This window comes from Archocentrus centrarchus (assembly GCF_007364275.1).
Source record: "Archocentrus centrarchus isolate MPI-CPG fArcCen1 chromosome 18 unlocalized genomic scaffold, fArcCen1 scaffold_23_ctg1, whole genome shotgun sequence".
Taxonomy (NCBI): domain Eukaryota; kingdom Metazoa; phylum Chordata; class Actinopteri; order Cichliformes; family Cichlidae; genus Archocentrus; species Archocentrus centrarchus.
The window spans coordinates 1078104-1092572 of NW_022060145.1; the positions used below are offsets into that span (position 1 = coordinate 1078104).

Consider the following 14469-nt stretch of genomic DNA (forward strand, 5'->3'; position numbering starts at 1 on the left):
GTGGGGGTTGTTCCCTTTAGAGGTGGTTGTTGACCCATTCTTACTCATCATCACACGAGCCAAGGTGTGAAAAAAAATGTGTGGGTTATTACCACAAAGGGTTTCCTGTGAAACCACCATGAGACCTGTGAGACCTTGTCATTCAAGGTGACCTCAGTAGGTCACCTGAAGTAAGTGTGAGCGGAGTTTGAAGTACCTGGAAGGGATCTCTGGGCTTTATTGTAGGAAGCTGACAGCTAGTGTCGTAGGCCACCACCTCTGTTTCTTGCTGTTGGGTTTGGGTTGATTCTAGTGAAGGAGTCGCTCTCATGACTCAACTAGTGACGACACTCCCTGGCCAGTCAGTGGCATGCTGTTGTTCTGCGTCACATTTTCGGATCGCCTCGGATCGCTTGGAACCCTGGCTGAGTGAGTTCTAAAAAAGTACCTGCTACCTGGTACCAGGCCGCACTAAATAGGTACTAATAGATACGTGGCTATAGATGGCCTCTGTCACTCCTCTTTCAAACTATCTTTGTTCTCGGTCCAAAACATGAACAGTGGCATCCTCAAAAGACGTGGTTATCCCAACTGGGTCTTCATCAACTCAGTGAAGATGCACAGGAAAGCAAGTCAGACACCAACTATGGACAAAGAGAACAACAATACTGGAACAACATTGTCGTCCCTTATGTGGCAGATTTGTCAGAGAAATGCAGCAGAATTTTCTCCAAGCATGACATCCCAGCCACACTCTAAGACAGAAACTGGTCCCAAGGACAAAACTCCCAAACCCAAGCAAGCTAAGCAACATAGACTACACTGAGCAAGGAGTGCTCGAACCTATACCCACTCACACCTTTAATTGTACTTGTTTATTAACAGTGCAGTAAAAGCATGTGACGAGACAAATATAAATCCAAACATGATTTTTCATAATGTCAGCAAACATATTAATAAATAATAAACTTCCCTGTTACAGACTTTCCCTTTCCATCTATGTCTTCTAGCTCCAGAGCCACATCGTCCTCCACTCTGGACACCTAATCCCTATAAGCCTCCATAATGCCCTGACCAGGGGGAGGGAGTAGAGGAAGCGGAGAAAGAGGAGTTTGAGCTTAATGACCTCGCAAGTGGATTAGAGGTCAGCTAAGGTTCACAAACAGCTATACACGGCCTTGGGCACAGCCTGAACACCAAAATCAGCTAACAGGAAGACCACAAATCAAGATATGCATGGCTCAGGATGAAGGCAGAGAGTCACATGATCTACCTCTGTACTGTGGAAGTGAAGACGAGAATGTTTCTCTGCCACCAGAGGGAAGCAAAGGCTTTCATTACCTTCAGTCCTGGCTGGAGAAAGTGTGTTACTTGGTCAGTGCTCCCTGGTGGGCTAAAAGAGCCAAGGCCCTCACCTAAAGACAGAAAGTATCACAGAGATGGATTAAGAGGCAGCCCGATGCCTCTGATCAGAGGATTAAACTTTCCCCTGCAGTGTCTTTGAAGCTCGTCTGTTGTTATTGTGATATCTGAGTAATCAGGTGTAAACACAATGCAGGTCTGCTATCAGCCCCACTCAGGCTCAGCGAGGAGTATTCGTTTGCACTCCAGGGTGTGGTTGCTTTGTTCCTTTTCTGAAAGTACATTTATAGCATGTACAGGTACAAGCAGGAATCACCGACATTAACTCGCTGAAGTCAAAATCCAGTTGTTTAAACACCTTTCCCACCTCGCTGGTTCTTTGCATCCTTTGCGGAACAATAGAACACCAGTGTTATAAACTACAGTTAGCAAGCTGTCAAATGTGCTTCCTCCTTTAAAACTCAAATCCAGCACAAGCTATTTTTATTATGTGCTCCACAAGTTACAATAAGTTCCATTAAGTTTAAAAAGCATCTTACTGAAATATTAAAAAACATGTAGCTGCAGGGTGTCATTCGGATTGTTCTAATAACTGCAGCACCAAAAGCAACCACAAACAAATGAGTTTGTATATTTTGTAACTTATAGCGTATAGTACATTTAGTGGATAAACATCCAAAGTAAGACTACATATAGGATTCCCTGGAAGTGTACAGTGTACTGGGCATTTCCTTTTCCAGCAATTTCTTGACCTCAATTTTTTTTTGTTAGGGTGTTTCCTTCTGTTCCTGTATACCTATCAAAGGTCTTCATTAGGCAATCCCTGGCTTCCTCTAGATCTGACACGGTCTCTGCTTGATTGCTGAATCAGATAAAGAGTAAAAAGAGGAGACTGACAGAGCTGTGCAGGGAAAGAAGAAAAAGAGGGGGAGCTTTTTTTTTTTACCTTTAGAATAATGGGTTTGGTCCCAGTAATAAAGCACCTTTCTACAGGTGAGGTAGCACTGACTGATGTGTTTCATGCAGCTCTGTTTCAGACTGTGTGAACACAATCTCCAACCTACAATTCCCATATGATGTTTCAGGTGACATCACCTGAACCATCATATATAGCATTGCTCATTTACTTGTTGACTTGCTAACATTTTCTGTTATTTATTTCATTCATTCAGTATAAAGTAAATAATAATTTTATCGTGCCAGTTGAAATATAAACCTTGTGCTGTGTGGTTGCACGTCACTGTTATTCCATTTGTGCTGGTTGGTATTTTTTGGCCCAAGATGATGCTGAAACATTAAACCTGCTGTCACTGTATTTTCTGTGCTGTGCAGCCGGGTATGCTTCTGTGTGGCTATTATTATTATTACTACAGCTATTATTTGCTATTTCTGTTACACTGTGCATTCAGTATTCTGTGAATATCTTTGAATTGTATCCAATTTCATATTCAACACTTCAAAGGAAAATAAATTCATTTATTCCGCTGTTACAAAACAAGTGGATTTACAGAGATGTTATGCAGTTGTTGGTGTCTTCTGTCTCCATCCTGGGTGCGGTCTCTATTTTCCCTTCTTGCTAGGTTCATCACCACAGAAGGCGCAGGCTACACTAGCTACCAGGATCATGAACTCCATGAAGGTGCAGCTGCAGGATGATATTCTCACTGTCCTAACTTTGCTAATTGTAGCACAAGTTAACCACCAAAACCAATCACCAACATTTCTGATTTTGTAACTTGTAGCATATAGACAGTCTACATGTATGCCTCTTAAAGGAAGTACAGTATCGTGAGCATTCCAGGCAATTCGTTTTCCAGCAGCTTCTTGACTTCAGATTTTGATAGGCTGTTGCATTTTTCATCTTCTTCTGCATATTTCTTAAAGGTGTCAAGCAGCAAACAAATGGAGACCTGTAGCTGCATCATGGTTGCTGCTTGATGGGTGCTTAAATGGATAGAGAAAGAAAATGGAAGAGCAACAGAGCAGGAGCCTCGCAGGGAGTGAAGGAAAAGAGGAGATGAGATTCTTTTTGTACCTTTTGAAAAATTGGCTTGGCCACAGTGGTCAGACAAGCCTCTACAGGTGAGGGAGTGTTTGCTAAAGTATGTCGCAAAGAAGGGGTTTCATACCGTGGCAAGACCACTGCCATCCTACCATGCCCAAAATACACATCATCTGAAAGGCCATTTGCAGCATTTGTTATTTACTAATGGACTTGCAGTCTGTGCAAAGTAAATAACTATTCCACAGTGCAAGCTGAGATATGAACCTTGTGCTCTTTTGGATATGGGTTTAAAATCGCTGTCGCTGCACCACTACCTTGTGGTTTGGGAAATATTATTGCAGTGTGTGTTCTGTATTCTGTAAATATCCAAGGGAATACATTTTCATATTCAACACTTGACAACCATGTACAGGTAGATAAATCCCTTTATTCAGCTATTACAAAACAAGTGGCATTACAGACATGCTCTGTAGTTGTTGGTGTCTTTCGGCTCCTTTCCAGGGTGTGGTCTCTATGCTCACTTCTTTGTAGGGCGGGCGTGGCAGATGCAGGTAATAGAAGTGACCAGCACCATAAACTCAGTGAAGTCAACCTCTCCATCTCCATTAAAATCCAAATCTTTGAGCAGCTTGTTCACGTCTTCTTGGCTTTTTGCTCCCTGTATAGACCAATAGAAAATGCCATTAACATCACAGTTTGTAAGCGGCCCAAAGTGCCTCCATTATTCTCATTTCCATTCAAATTCAGCCCTTATAAGATCTTGTCATTCAAACTTCTCAAAATTCAATTCAATTCAATTCAATTCAATTCAGTTCAGTTCAGTTCAGTTCAGTTCAATTTTATTTAATTTATATAGTGCCAAATCACAACAAATAGTTACCTCGAGGCACTTTATATTGTAAGGTAAAGACCCTACAATGATACATTGAAAACCTAACAATCAAAACGACCCCCTATGAGCAGCACTTGGCGACAGTGGAAAGGAAAAACTCCTTATTAACAAGAAGAACCCTCCAGCAGAACCAGGCTCAGGGAGGGACAGCCATCTGACACGACCGGTTGGGGCTGAGGCTGAATTCCTCAACAATACCTTATTAAAAAATAAAAAAGCAAACACTTTTCTGTTTTACCCGCCCAAACCAACCACAACCAGCTCTATACCTGAAAATAACGCAACCTTTTTATAAAAATTATTCCATAACTTAATTATGTTTTAACTCCTACCGTGATTCAGGATGTTTTCTAACTTCGTGCTAAGCTTTCACCCCGCAGCATACAGTATATTTCATAGATAAATGTGGTCATTTATATCATTTTACGTAGATTTGACCTCATGTGCCTGGTCCTCACTGGTCAGATATCAGCACTGTGTCAAGCATATATGTGTTTCTCAATGGCTAAACAATACCTTGAGCAGTCCAGGCAGCTCCTTCTCCAGCAGAGTCTTGACCTCGGCATTTGTGAGGGTGTCTGGCTTTCCCTCTTTTCCCGCATATGTATCAAAGATCTTCATCAGGCAAGCCATGGATGTCTCTAGCTGCGTCATGGTTTCTGCTTGAAGGACAGTTATTCAGGTGAAGAGGAAAAATTGGAGGTGGACAGAGCAGCAGCTGCACAGGGAATGACAGCAAAGAGAGTGGATTCTTTTTTATACCTTTAAAAAAATGGGTTTGACACCAGTGATAAGATTAGCTTTTATAGTTGAGGTAGTGCTTGCTCAAACATTTGACTCAGTGTAAACACAACCTTGGACCTACAACGCCCAGTGTACGCATCACCTGAAAGGCCTTACTCTGCTTTGTTGATTTACTTTATACTTACTTGTTGACTTAAGGGCGAGGCCTTTCCATTAACAGAACAACAATGGTAATATATTCTGTGATTCTATTTGCATGGTAAATGATTGTTTTACTGTGCAAGCTGAGCTGCAAACCGTCTTGTGGTTATCATCGAAACACAGTAATGAAACAAGTTTGAACCAGCTGTCAGTGCATTTACTGTGGTTGGTGGCCATCTATGCATCTGCGTAGGGGTGGGCTTAAACCTCAAAAGGGAAATTTTAAAACGTGCTAGAGTACGTGAGCGTGGTGTTCTGTCCTCTCACACAGCTGATTTTTTGGAAATCACGCTCATTTACTATTTTTTTACATTTTTGTGGTCATATAACAGGTCACAGCACTTCTCTTGCTAGATAATATCAAACACATGATGAAGGAACTTAAGAACAGGAGCATGAGCGCCTGAGTCATCCTCTAGAATTTTACTTTATAAAAAAATACGTGCTGTATATGGATGTGGTGATAGTGCAGGGGTGCAAGTTTGCAAGCAGAAGAAAGCTATGAGACTGTAATAAAGCTGGTCATGGGTATAATGGTTAACACTTTTTGCAGGGTACAACAATGGCATGCAGGGAAGTGATAGCAGCACACAGTAAGTTCAGTTTGTTGCCCGTGAGTGAAGGAGTGTCTCTCTGTTCACAACTGTTATCAGTCTGAAACTGGCTGACTCACTGGGTCAAGTGTCTGTATTAACTTTCTGGCAATTAACAGGCTGCTACTCATTAATCACTGCTTTCACATGTGATATTATCATGAACACACATGTGTTATGGGGAATTAATGTGACACCAAAATTGACCTATCATGTAGCACTTAGTACCACTCACTGTGGATCGGATGCTGTCAACCTGACCTTGGCCTAATGGCTTCTCTTTGTATTGCGTTACTGGTTTTTAACTGTGATAAAAGGGTGGGGCAGTTCTTGGATATTATTTCCTCACACTCTGTTCTCTTTTGTTGGGATTTAGTGTATATTGTGGACCAACCAAAATGGTTAAATATGCAGTTTAACCAGTTCGGGCATCGTAAACAATGCCAGCACCGTGAACCTTAAAGATTTGCAGAGCTTAACCGTCAGGAATTCCTGTGAAAGGCGCCGTCTTGACCTTTACTGTTCAACAACAAGAAATGTACCTTTTAGGAATCGTGTCCCTAGACCTTGTGCAATGTGATAGTACAGTTCTGTTTCAAAGCATAGTGTGTAATTCATTTTAAAATAAATTAATGAGATGCTATGATGGCTGCACAACTATATATAGACTAGAATAGTGATTATTATATAATTATAATATTCTTTTTTTATAGAAACTAAAGAATAAATTTAAAGTGGAGTACAAGAGTGGCATATACAATAAATAATACACAATGTGCACAATGTGAGATGAACATTCACACAATGACCAAGGTTGTCATGGTCCCTGGGTCTTGGACTCAGAGTGTTTGAGTTTTGTGGGTTCATGATTTCTTTTTGGTTTTATGAAGGGAACACATTCCAGTGCTAAATTACCTACATTTTTCCTGTTTAACATGATGTTCAGATGTTTTTGAGCCTCACTGTTGTTTGTTCCTTCAGTTCTTTGCTTAGGGTGATTATAGCCTTGTTAATTTTCTTTTGTGATCCCATTCTGTCCCTCCATCTCTTGTCTTCATGTTTGCATGTCTTGTCTCTGTGTCAAGTTTGTATGTTCGAGTCTGCATCTCAGCGTCCTTTTTTATTTTGTTAGTTTTGGATTACTTCATTTTCATCCAAGCCCTGGCTCCTGGCAGACACTGCTTTGCTGGTACGTGCTGTAACTCAGCTGAGAAGAAACCCCCAAACATGAACTGTTTGGTATGGGGAACCCAACTCAGGAGTTTACTTCCTCCCCACACCTCCGGTCCACTGCCACATTGTTGCCGCTTCAGCCTGACACCAGGCCATCTGGAATTTCACCCACTCTGCTTTATTCCCCAGAGCTTCTCATCTGCCTGAACTGACAGTTTCAGTTTATCAGTGTAAGGCTGTCTTTTTACCAGAAAACATGATAACTGAGCCATTGTTATTAAAGAGACAATGTTTTGTGCTTCTGAGCCAGCCGACAGTGAGTCTGTGTGTTTAGTTCAAAATAAAATAGAGGGTTCCGTGTCTGAGCTGACCAATAACAATACAGTTTGTACTGTCCACGGGCCGGTCAATCTCAAGAGTCAATTTTTCAGTTTACTGCCAGTTAATGAAGTCGTGTTTTGTATTCCTGACCAAGCCAGTCAAACAAGTGGGTTTAGTTTATGTCCTGGCAGATAATATGACTAACTTTCCTGAACTTCCTCATGTTAAAGGCGCCGGTGAGGTCAGCAGCCGTCGTACCTGCTCCTACGCTTTGTTTGTATATATTAGGTTTAGCTCTAATTTTGGACTTTATAATTCCGCCTGCTCTGTGTCATATCACGTATGACAGACAGACTCTTTTTAATATCAGAATACAGCACTCTGGCTGTATTCTGACACCTTTTTCTCCCGACCCGACTTGGCCTCGGGAGATACTGCGTTTCCAGTGGGCCAGCTCAAACAAAGGACGGACCAGGTCACGGACAAGGCCCCGAGGGAAAAGAGCCGGCGTAAGAGAGAGGCTGAGGCGCAGAGCGCACCAAACGCCACTGCCGAGCATCCTGTTGGCTAATGTCCAGTCACTGGATAACAAGCTGGACGAACTCAGGGCCAGGATACAGTTTCAGAGGGACATAAGGGACTGCAACATCATCTGTCTCACGGAGACATGGCTGACTCCCCTCATACCGGACCACGCCGTACAGCCGTCGGAGTTCTTCAGTGTTCATCGCACGGACAGAACGAGTGAGTCTGGAAAATCAAGAGGAGGAGGTGTGTGCCTAATGATTAATAAAAACTGGTGTGACAGTAGGAATGTTGTCCCTCTGAAACAATCATGTTCACCTAACCTGGAGCTCCTAACCCTGAAATGCCGTCCCCACTACCTGCCCCGCGAGTTCACTTCGGTCATCTTCAGCGCCGTCTATATTCCACCTCAGGCGGACACAAACACTGCACTATCCGAGCTACATGAGGCTATTTCCACCTATCAGGCTAACCAGCGTGATGCGGCTCTCATCGTAGCCGGGGACTTTAACAGTGCAAACTTGAAAAAGCTGATACCGGAGTTGATTCAACACATCGACTGCCCCACCAGAGGAGAGAGGACCCTAGACCACTGCTATTCTTCATTCAAAGATGGCTACAAAGCAAAGCCTCTTCCGCCTTTTGGGAAGTCTGACCACACCTCTGTACTTCTCATGCCGAAATACAAACAACGGCTCAGGCAGGAACCCCCTGCTGTGAGAGAAGTGACACGGTGGTCTGATCAAAGAGAGGCCGCTATGCAGGGTGCGTTGGATTCAACCGACTGGGACATGTTTCGCAGCAGCGCGGGCGGAGACATCGAGGAGTTTACGGAAACTGTTGTGGGATTTATTGGGAAAGTTGTTGAAGACACTTCACTTAGGAGGACCATCAGGACTTTTCCCAACCAGAAGCCGTGGGTGGATAAATCTGTCCGCGACGCCCTGAGGTCCCGCACCGTTGCCTACAACTCCGGCCTCGCCTCTGGGAACATGGAGGACTACAAGGTTGCATCATACAACGTCTGCAGAGCGGTGAAAGAGGCTAAACATCGCTACGGCCGCAGACTGGAACAGCAACTACAACAGTCTGACCCCAGGGGACTGTGGCAGGGACTACGCACCATCACGGACTACAAAGCACCACACACACACCCGGTGAGTGCCGACGCTTCTCTGGCTGATGAACTCAACATCTTCTTTGCGCGCTTTGAGTCGGGAAGCCGACAGCCCGCTGCGCTCCCGGCCGGAGGGGCGGAGACACTCACTGTGACGGAGCGCGACGTGAGGAGGGCGTTTAGACGTGTAAACACCAGGAAAGCGGCTGGACCAGACGGTATTAGTGGACGTGTCCTTAAGACCTGCGCTGACCAGCTGGCACCTGTGTTTACACTGATATTCAACCTCTCACTGAAACTGTGTGTGATTCCCACCTGCTTTAAAAAGTCCATCATAGTCCCTGTCCCAAAGAAACCACACCCCAGCAGCCCCAATGATTTCAGGCCCATAGCACTCACCTCTGTGGTGATGAAGTGTTTTGAGAGACTCATCAAGACATTCATCACCTCCTCACTGCCCACCACCCTCGACCCACTACAGTTTGCATACCGGCCAGACAGATCCACAGATGACGCCATATCCTTCCTCCTCCACAAGACCCTTTCACACATAGACACTGGTAAGGGGAACTATGTGAGAGTGCTGTTTGTAGATTACAGCTCAGCATTCAACACCATAGTTCCCTCCAGGCTGGTCTCTAAGCTGCTGGACCTGGGCCTGGGCCCATCCCTGTGCAGGTGGGTTCGCAGCTTCCTGAACAGCAGACCACAGGTGGTACGAGTGGGTCACCTCACCTCATCCTCCCTCACCCTCAACCCCGGATCCCCCCAAGGCTGTGTGCTCAGCCCTCTGCTGTACTCACTGTACACCCATGACTGCGAGGCCACGTCAGAGTCCAACGTCATCATCAAGTTTGCTGACGACACTGCTGTTGTGGGACTAATCTCTCACAATGAGGAGACAGCCTACAGGAGAGAGGTCTCCCGCCTGGAGAACTGGTGCCAGGAGAACCACCTCCTGCTCAACGTCAGCAAAACAAAGGAACTGATCGTGGACTTCAGCAGGAAGCAGCAGAGGGACTACCATCCACTTGTCATCAGTGGTGCTGAGGTGGAAAGAGTGGACACTTTCAAATACCTGGGAGTGACCATCTCACACGACCTGTCCTGGACTCATCACATAAACATCACTGTGAAGAAGGCCAGACAGCGTCTCTACCTCCTCAGGCGGCTGAGAGACTTCAAGCTCCCACTCAAGGTGCTCAGGAACTTTTACACCTGCACCATCGAGAGCATCATGCGTGGGAGCATCACCACCTGGATGGGAAACTGCACCAAGCAGGACTTCATGGCCCTAAAAAGGGTGGTTTGTTCAGCTGAACGGACCATCAGAACCACCCTCCCCAACCTGCAGGACATTTACACCAAGCAGTGCAGGCTGAGGGCCATGAAGATCCTAAGTGGGGGGTGTGTGTATGTGCGTGTGACGTCAGGAAACAGGCGTTACCTGCTTTCCTCACCTGGAGGGTCCGGGTGTGTGTGAGTATGTTTTGTGCTTACAATCTGATGGTCATGTGCATGTTTATGATGAACACATTGTGATACATAGAAAAACAGTTACATGTTTATCTATTCTAACAATTCCTCCCTGTTTATCATGAACATAGCACATACAATCCTGAATGAGTTTGAGGTGAAAAACCTGTCATGCGGCTGTCTATCCTTCTTTTGACCCAAAGTCACTTTCTATTCTTTCAAGACAGGAAAATTCCTCAATGGCCCCGCCGCTCACGGCAGCCACTGCTAGTCAGTCTCACTCAGGGAAGCACCTACATACATTTGCTGCAAATTTTAAACATTAGTTTGAAAACCAGTTTACATCCACCCCCATCACTTGGTCTCTCATTTTCAATGGGGGTTTCATATTTGGTCTTCTGTTTCACCCTCCTGCCCACCCTGCACAAGGGTACACTGATAGAAAGCTGAAAGGAAAACATTCGTCATCATTTTCCTTAAACATGGAACAATACAACTGAAAAATAAACAAAACAGTAGCAGAATGACCCCTGGTGGCCCTAAGACTTTCAGCAGGGCTTGCCACCAAGCTCCAGTAGTCAGCCAAGAGAGCCAGTCCTGACTCCCTCCAGGTGTCTGCTGTTCCATATACTGCTGCAGGGTGTATACTCCTCCTTGCGGGGCGGCCAGCAAGTCCAAAACCACTCTGTTCTGCATCACCATTGCACGAAAGGCGCTCAACTCTTGTGTTGCAGTCGCGATGGTCATCAATGCGCCCAGGGTGCAGATCCAGTTCCACGTGGTCATTGCATGTGAACGAGCCATCCCTATTTAGTGGGGGATTCAGTTGTTTTCTTCACGGGTTTGAGACGAAGGTGGCCTAGGGCTCACCCCCCCCTTTGTACCCCGACTTCCATCCCCTACTCAGCGTTGGTTGGCTCAATCCTTTTGCACTGGCTGAGGTGGATCCACGTGGATCTCTCTGCTATTTTGACTGCAGTTGGCGTGGTCAGTGGTACTTTGTAGGGTCCGTCCCACTGGGGTTGGTTCCAGCACTTCTTCTTGATCACTCTGACCAGGACCCAGTCTCCCACCGCTACCGGATGTTCCTGTGGAGAAGCAGAAGAGCCTTCCGGCAGTTTATTTGTATCAACAACATTTTTGCTTTGGAACAACTTTCTCATCCGATCACTCAAGTCTGTCTCTTCCTCTGCTTGTTGTTATTCTGTGTACACCAGGAGTCTAAAAGGTCAGCCAAACAATGCCTAATAGGGGGTTATCCCTGTGTTGTTGGGGGTCACATGCATGTATGTTTTTACTAAGTCTATGCATTCTACCCAGGGCCTTCCCGTTTCTGCCATACATTTCCTTAGTCTATTTTTTACTGTACCATTCGTTCTTTCAACGAGTCCTACGCTCTTGCGGATGATAAAAACAGTGATTTTTTTTAGCTGTACCCCTAGGTTTTACGACTAAGCAATACTTATAGGTCTTACTCACTATCCCCCCCTGTTGATACATGTGTTAAAGCATGTATCAATATGGCTGCTGTTTTGAATAGTGACCTAGGAAGTTGTTCCACTTCAATTTTGCTTGCTGCTGCATCTCATGGAGCACTTCGGGTCACAAGCGTTCCACAATTGTCGTGTAATTGCTGAGGTGCCATATTTACCACTTGCGGCCAGCTTTGCTGCTTTGTCAGCGTAGCTGTTTCCCAATACTATCAAGTCTGTGCCTGTTTTGTGTGCCGCGCATTTACAAATGGCCAGGGCTGATGGTAGTTTTATGGCCGTTAATAGGTTTTTTTAAACAGTTCAGCATGTTTTACTGGCTTCCCTGTAGAGGTCAGCATTCCCCTTCTCGCCCACTGTGCTGCAAACGAACATACGGCAGAAAAGGCATACTGGCTGTCGGTGTAAATCGTGACTGCTTTACCTGCATAATGCTTGCATGCTTCGGTTAATGCGATTAACTCGGCTGCTTGAGCAGAGAGGTGTGAGGGCAGTTTCTCAGCTTTGATTATGGTGGTATTGGTGACTATAGCGTAGCCCGTGTCTGTTTTGTTTCTATCATTTTTCCGGCTTGAGCCATCCACAAACACAACGTGGCCTCTCGCCAGTGGTTCCTCTTGCAAGTCTAATCTGGGCTTACTGGTTTGTTCCGCCAGCACTTTGCAGTCATGAGGGTCACCGTCATGTGGCGTTGGTAGTAGAGTGGCTGGGTTTAGAGTGGTGCAGCGCTCTATAGTTATGTGTGGTTGCGATAACAGGAGAGCTATGCAGCTCCGGTGTCTGGCTGGAGATAAGAATGTCATTTTACTCTGTAAGAGCAGCACCTCAAGTGTAAGTGAGTGGAAAAGCACCAGTTCTCTGGAGGCCTACATAGCAAGTGCTGCTGCACATACTGCTTGCACGCAATGTGGTAATGCTCGTGAGACTGCATCTAGGCGTTTGGAGTAATAAGCGATTGGCCTTAATTTATCTCCAAAAGACTGTAAAAGAGCTGAAGTCATAAAGCCATCCTTGCAATCTACAGTCTGGACAAAATCTTTTTTGTAATTTGGAAGAGGCAGCACTAGGTCTGTTACCAGTGCTTCTTTTACTCTTGTGAAAGCTTCTGCAGCGTCTGTTGTCCATTGTATGACATCTGTCATTGCCATGGGGTTGTCGTATATTAGGGAGAGCAATGGTTGCGTCAGTTGGGCATAATTAGGGATCCATCAGAATCAGAATCAGAATCAGAATCAGAAGGTTTTTATTGCCATATGGGTGAACAGGTTCACAGCATTAGGAAATTGCTGCGGTACTTCGTGCTTACAGAAAAAAACAAATAAGTATAAAAACTATAAGACAATATACAAGTATACAAATTGCAAATATACAGAGATACTAGAGCTATAACTATAACACAATATTACAAAATTACAAAATATACAGTGCAGAGACTAATTAAAAGATAAAAGAATGTAAGCTATATTCCACTAATATGTACATCAGTGCAATCAGACAGGTGCATAGACATAGGGTCATCAGCGTTTGTGGAGGGTGGTGGTAACAGTCTTAGGGTAATTGTTCATGAGTCCAACAGCAGAGGGGAAGAAACTGTTCTTATGGCGGGAGGTTCTGGTCCATATGGACCGTAGCCTCCTGCCTGAGGGGAGAGGGTCAAAAAGTCTGTGCCCAGGGTGAGAGTGGTCGGCTGTGATCCGACCTGCACGCCCCAGTGTCCTGGAGGTGTACAGGTCCTGGAGAGATGGGAGTTTACAGCCAATCACCTTCTCAGCAGAGTGCACAACGCGCTGTAGTCTCTGTTTGTCCCTAGTGGTGGCTCCAGCGTACCACACAGTGATGGAGGAGGTAAGGTGTCATGGCCGGGGAGGAAACAGGCGAGGAATGGCTGACACGAAGGACTCCAGAAGTCAGCGTAACTTAAAAGGGATTTATTTCAACGGGAAAAAACAAATACAAAAACCTTGGATGACAGATAAGAGGAGACGAAGAGGAGACGAAGGGAAGCCACAGGGAGCACAGGAACATACGGGCACAAAAACGTCAACGACGCGACAACAGGCATAGAAAACGCAGGACTTAAATACACAGAAGGGCTGATGAGGGAAGAGGAAACAGGTGGGAACACAGGTGACACTGATAACTAAGACGAGACCAGAGGGAAGCAAAACTGAATACAACAGACAGGGGCTGGATGAATATCAAAATAAAACAGGAAGTATGACAAGGGAACAGAGACGCAAACCTGACACAGAATACAGAGAGACACGAGGGACTAGAAATAACTGAGGGCAACTCTAACAGATAACAAAACAACCTGAGAAAACGGAAACCATACCAAGAAAACATAAAACACTGGGCCACCGGCCCAGGACATGACAGTACCCCCCCCTCAAAGGCCGGCTCCTGACGGCCAAAACAAGAAAACAAAACCAGACCAGGGCGGGAGGCGGGGGACCAGGAAGGAGGGCCCGAAACAAAAAAACAAAAACCAGGCAGGGAGCAACAAGGAAGAAGGCCCAGGGACAAAACCAAAACACTGGGGAAGCACAGGGGCAAGACCTAGAACACGAGGGCAAAAAGACAATAAGCAA

The 14469-nt window shown here is 45.3% G+C and overlaps 1 protein-coding gene across 1 annotated transcript; it reads right to left on the minus strand.

The window, feature by feature from the left end:
- Positions 1-3760: 3760 nt before the first annotated feature.
- On the minus strand, positions 3761-4996 carry LOC115775205 (protein S100-P-like). The gene is made up of 2 exons (XM_030722759.1): positions 4755-4996; positions 3761-4004 (listed from the first exon to the last, which is right to left on the minus strand). The coding sequence occupies exons 1-2, from the start codon at positions 4890-4892 to the stop codon at positions 3864-3866; spliced, it is 279 nt and encodes a 92-aa protein (XP_030578619.1). The 5' UTR covers positions 4893-4996; the 3' UTR covers positions 3761-3863.
- Positions 4997-14469: the final 9473 nt, after the last annotated feature.